Raw genomic sequence first — 5,770 nt, 5'->3', positions numbered from 1 at the left:
CTATAACCTTAGAAAATTAAGTTTTTAAAAGATGGAATCAGTATATGTTTAGTCTTTTCAAATTTGATCCTGCCTTGGTATCGGTAGGATCAGATCCTATCAGAGTTACATTTATAATTTGGCAACAACTACTGCCTTACAGATATGGAGGGAAAAAAAAAGAGAACTCAAATTATCCCAACAGCTACTGCATGTATGTATTTTTATTTACAAATTACATCCAACAAAAGTTCCAGTAAGTTAAAGATCAGTTTAATCCTTCCACCCATGTATATAATAATAATAGATTCTACTCCCTCTTGACCAAAAAAAAAAGATTCTACTCCTTCTTGCCGCTGTGTGTAGTTTACCCAAAAGAAAATTTCCTCAATGCATCCATCAACTAATGAAGATTATTTCCAGCCAACGCAGTTGCTTCCAAACCTGAAATTGGAAATCAAACTTCTTGCACTTTATAAGCAGGTTAGTATCGAAACTTTGAAGAACCTGTGTAAATGTTTGTACTTGTAGCAGTTTAGATCGTTTTGTTGAAACTTAAGCATAGAGTAAGATAATATATAACATATGAGTTGAAAATAAAATAAAAATACGGAAAATTATAAAATATTAAAGAAACAAAATAGTTACTTATAAAGTCATCTTGGTGTTCCTTCTTCACGGTACCATGGATCATTATCTCCCTAAAATATAAAGTAAAAACATTGTAAGAAAACATATATAAGCGACTTTGATATATTAATAGGAAGACTAAACATGCATAGACTGAAAATACAGTCTTACTTTTGATCAACTATATATCACCATTTAAATTGTCCTCCTATAACACTAGAGTACTGCTTCCACAGACGTCTGTATATAAACAAAATGTTATCTCAGGTTGTTATTTTACGTGCATATACACGCAACTAAGCTAATCGTCACATATTTTAGAATCGCTTTCACTCTAAATTTTTAATATTGACTTATATGGCTTCAACTCGTTAAAAAAATCTAAAACCGGCCATTTCAATCCTTAGAAAGGGGATAATAAAATAAGAGTTAAAGCGAATACAGAAGAGATGTTATGGATTTGAAGCATTCCCGTCTCCGTATTTATAGTAAAACGAATGAATGCGATATTAATGCAATAGGTCAATATATTTAATTGTATACAAACTAATTGACAATCCACATTGAATAAGTTGATTATATTAGGAAAGTTTTGGACGCTAATAAATGGCTTATTGACTACATTAGGACAATGTTCGAATTACATATCAACGATTGCCTTTATTACTGCCAATCAAAATATACCGTTATTACAATATAAGATATTTGCATATCAAGGATTGCCTTGTACGATGCAATTTCATATAACTTCCCGTAAATTCTGGTGATAAATCAATGCATTGACAACCTAATTGGAGTTTAAAAAAAAGTTTTGATCGGACATTTACTCTGAAAAAAGCAATCATACGATGCAAAACTGTCCCTTCTTTTTTGCTTAATGGTGAAGAGAAAGAGTAAGACTAACGTTTTAAGTCCATGAGGGTAAAGCAATTTGATGGAGCTTTGAACAGTGGCCGCTCTTTGCTGGCATAAGCTTCTGAAGCTTCACTGTCTTCATTTTCAGCAAATGGCATTCGTCCTTCTATCATCTAAAAAAGTTCCAACTCAAAAGGAATCAACAACATGAACAAAGAAACAGCAAAAACCATAAGGAAAAAAAAAGGTTTTAACTTACCTCTTGAACGATCAAAGCAAAGGAGAAAACATCAGCTTTTGTGTCATATTCTTCGCTGCATCGTGGTGAAATCGTTGGAATAGGGCATCTGCATATAAACCAAAAGAAAAGTCAGCTACGATGAAATATGTATATATAAAAATAGAAGAATGGTTGTGTTGCTTCATCGCCACTTTGTACTCTATATATAGTCCTTTGATGGTGAAGAGTATTAACGACGCAAATAATATTACTTGCGAGACTTGCGCAAGTAATTGGTTATAATAAGGTATGTAAATTAAATGACGTTTGATTAAAGGAAACATAATAAATTTGTAAAATTAAAAACGAATATGCATATTATATGATGCGAGACTTGCGCAAGTAATAATATAAATAAGGTATGTTGATAATAATTAGTTTCCTAATTAGATATAAAACGTATTTCCCATTAAGACATGTAATGATTAGTCGACATTTATTAAAATTGTTCTGCAAGCTATTATTAATGGTCGACATTTATTATGATTCTTGCGCAAGAAATTATTAGTGCGATTAACAATTAATGTGACTTTCCAATTTAAAACTCGAGTAGAAAATAAATCAAAAAGAAAAAATAGAAAAACTCGACCAATAGAATCGCGAGAATTTTCGTGAGAAGGGCTGTGTGAGCGCCATGTGTCCAATGTACTTCTCTTTTAATATATAGGAGGATATATATATAAGCCAAGCAAGTATGATTTAAATAATGAATCGATATTAATCTAATTAATGATATTGTATATTCATCAATTAAGGTGACTTGTTACCAAAACCGTAACTCACATTATATTTTAGATTTAAGAAAAACGATTGTTACACCAATCACGAAATATTATTTTTCAATCAATGTGACTTGTTACCAAAACCGTAACTGACATTATATTTTAGATTTAAGAAAAGTTATTGTTGCACCAATCACAAAATCATTTGACATTGATTTGTACATTTAATATAATTTAATGCATGTTATTAGGTTCTTAGTATTTTTCTTTTTTACAAAAATACGTTATTTTTATAGTTTTCAGTGTAAAAATTTAATACTTGATATTTTAATTTCTTTTGATAGTAATATAAATTATATGGATTTAGGAACTCGCCAATGATACAAAAAAATAACTGTCTTACTATATAATCTTTAATTGTATGTGGAATATATGTCAAATTATATTTAAACAAAATTTATATATAATATAATATATGTATGAATAGATTACATATGATAACAGAATAACGTAAAGTGTATATAGGATAAGGAATATACACTACGTAACAGAATAATGTGGTCTATAAATAATACTTTATGTAAACAATAGTCTACGTATCATTAATTTGGTCCATAAATAATACTCTACATAATTAGTTTGATATCGTATTAGTTAGCATTTAATTACGGAGCGCAGTTTATAGGATGTATAATGTCATTAGTCAGTGGTAAATGTTGTAATATGTCTAGTGTAGAAAGGGTTTTTTCAATTTTCCTTGTGAGAAAGCTTGTGAACATGCCACATAGGAAATTGCACTCATGTGAATAACACATGAGGTAAAGGTTAGTTTGCTATAATGCTCCTAAAATAATATATAGGGGATTGACTGGCTTTACTAGATTTTGAGCAACAACTACTAATGGTTATTAGTGTTTCTTTTCTATGAATAATTGGTTACCATAGACCATAGTTACATATCAGACGTTAGTACTTCTATTTTGTTTAGTTTCAAAAAAAATATTAGATCAGTGTTTCTTTTCATTGAATTATTGGTTGCCATAGTTACATATCAGAAGTTAGTACTTTTATTTTGTTTAGTTTTCCCTGTCAAGTGATGCATGCCAATCTAGAGACTCGTTGATTCATTCATCAACCCAACTAATACACCGTGTTAATGATTTCACATGGTGGTATTTATGCAATGCTAACGCGTATAAAAGACACATAAAGTGTTTTATGTAAGATAAAAGTTAATTGAAGCAGGTGAGTTAACCAAGTGCATGCAGATCCAGTCACACGAAAGTAAACACATGCAATTCAATATCATCTATTATAAATGGTTATCTACAGATAAAAGGCCTCATGCATTGACTGGACTCAGTCAGTCTTGTCTTGCTCATTATCCATAATGTATCAAACTAATCATAACTGCTAACTTTATGAGTATAGGTTTAGTTGGACATTAATGCTTGACGATACTATCTTGATTATGCGCAAAAAGTTCTGCTAGAAGAATAATAGTACAAAATTGGTTATCCTAACCAAAACTGTTCTTGATTATTAACAACTAGGTGTTAACAATGTGTAAACTTGGTGTGGGATTTTTTTACTCGTTCACCGAGTTTGTTTGAATCTACATTTGTGTATGCATTTCCCTACTGGTATCGGATTTTTTGAAAACTTTGGATTTGCTATTATAAATGTATAACACCACGTTACTTTGTATAAAAAACATAACCAGTTGGATGCAGAGTGAGCACAATAAACAATATGGAACAGAAAAAATTAAGATCAGCTCAAATGTAAGTTGGTGTTGGTGTTGGTGTAATATCATGCATTTTGGTGGATACAACATGGAGTAGTGCATCTCTGTTCTTGCTTCGGTATATCTTTCAAGCTATGGTGTATTCAATCTGGAGGGAGAGGAATGGAAGGAAACATGGGGAGTCATCTCATCAAGATCAAACTCGCCTAAGTAGCTACGTTGATAAGCAGGTTCGGATTTTATATATAATGAAGCTAACTAAATAGAAAAGGAAAATGTACCTACATACATTGTGCATGTTAAATATTTTGATACCAAAATAGCGACCAACCTACGAAGCATATACTCATTTGTTAATCCCAAGAAAACTCGAGCAACCCATTACTGATAAGGTTCAAAAAAAATTGTTATTTATGGAACATTGCAAGGAGTGCAAAACAGAAGGACAAACATGTCGACTAGATGAATCAGCAATCCGAATCCAACGGCTCAAAGTCTACGAAATACGCAAGCAAGTATTGCTCCCATTTACACCTGATTATATTATTTTTAATCAAAATAACAAGAGACAAGAAGATGGTTCCATGGCCCTTCTTGTTTAATAAATTTGAATATATTACGAACCACCATTGAAAAAGTCCCCCTTAAACGACAAAGAAACGGTAAACACCAATGGCTCTTGTGTGTAGTATATAAATACATGTTTCCACTCTCTTCTCTACTCAAATCATTTCTTCATCATTCAATTCTTCTCCCTTGTCTGTTTTCAATCGTCTCAAGAATCATACCAATGGCCAGTCATAGCGAAGTATCTGCACTTTGGTTCATCGAGAAGCATCTACTCGACGAGCTTTCTCCTGTGGCTACAGATCGATGGACGATACACGAATCAGCTTCAACGGAATCTAGCTCCGATTCATCTCCTATGATCTTCGGATCATCATCATCATCATCGGCTCCAGTTGATTTCTCTGGATCTCTGTTCAAACCTGAAATTATCGATCTCTCGACGCCGAGATTCATGGATTTGATTTCGGTTTCTGATTTCGATTTTAAACCTCCTTATCAAACCGAAAATCAATTCGAACCGGAGTTTGAAACTCAAATCCCATCTGCGTCTGACGACGACTCGCAATCGAACCGAAAACCGCCACTAAAGATCTCGGTTCCAACCAAAACCGGATGGATTAAATTTAATCCGCAACCGGAAGTCGCTAAACCGAGTCAAGCGATCGCTGAAGAGAGAGAGCGTTACAGAGGAGTAAGACAAAGACCTTGGGGGAAATATGCGGCGGAGATTCGAGACCCGAATAAACGCGGATCTCGCATTTGGCTCGGGACGTTTGACACCGCGATTGAAGCGGCTAGGGCTTACGACGAAGCAGCGTTTAGACTTCGAGGATCAAAGGCAATTTTGAATTTTCCCTTAGAGGTCGGGAAGTGGAAACCACGCTCTGATGCTGCTGACGGCGAGAAGAAACGGAAGAGAGAAGAAATCGACGATGAGGATGTGAAGGTGGCGGAGAAAGTCTTGAAGACGGAACTGAACGTTAACAG

The 5,770-nt window shown here is 33.4% G+C and overlaps 1 protein-coding gene and 1 long non-coding RNA gene across 3 annotated transcripts in view; one reads left to right on the top strand and one right to left on the bottom strand.

Annotated features, from left to right (window-relative positions):
• Nucleotides 1-260: 260 nt before the first annotated feature.
• On the bottom strand, nt 261-824 carry LOC130496400 (uncharacterized). Its single transcript, XR_008935545.1, has 3 exons — nt 781-824; nt 628-680; nt 261-423 (listed from the first exon to the last, which is right to left on the bottom strand). It is a non-coding gene; the product is annotated as an uncharacterized LOC130496400 (long non-coding RNA).
• Nucleotides 825-4,929: 4,105 nt separating this feature from the next.
• The window catches only part of LOC130496399 (ethylene-responsive transcription factor 5-like), a 1,170-nt gene continuing 329 nt past the window's right edge, over nt 4,930-5,770 (top strand). The window contains exon 1 of one of the 2 annotated variants that reach the window (XM_056988449.1): nt 4,930-5,723. In XM_056988449.1, the coding sequence (XP_056844429.1) occupies nt 5,004-5,723 (720 nt within the window). In that variant the 5' untranslated portion in view covers nt 4,930-5,003. The other variant, XM_056988448.1, reaches the window with a different exon arrangement.

This window comes from Raphanus sativus, chromosome 6 (genome assembly GCF_000801105.2).
Source record: "Raphanus sativus cultivar WK10039 chromosome 6, ASM80110v3, whole genome shotgun sequence".
NCBI lineage: Eukaryota > Viridiplantae > Streptophyta > Magnoliopsida > Brassicales > Brassicaceae > Raphanus > Raphanus sativus.
This window is presented reverse-complemented; position numbering and strand designations above follow the sequence as displayed.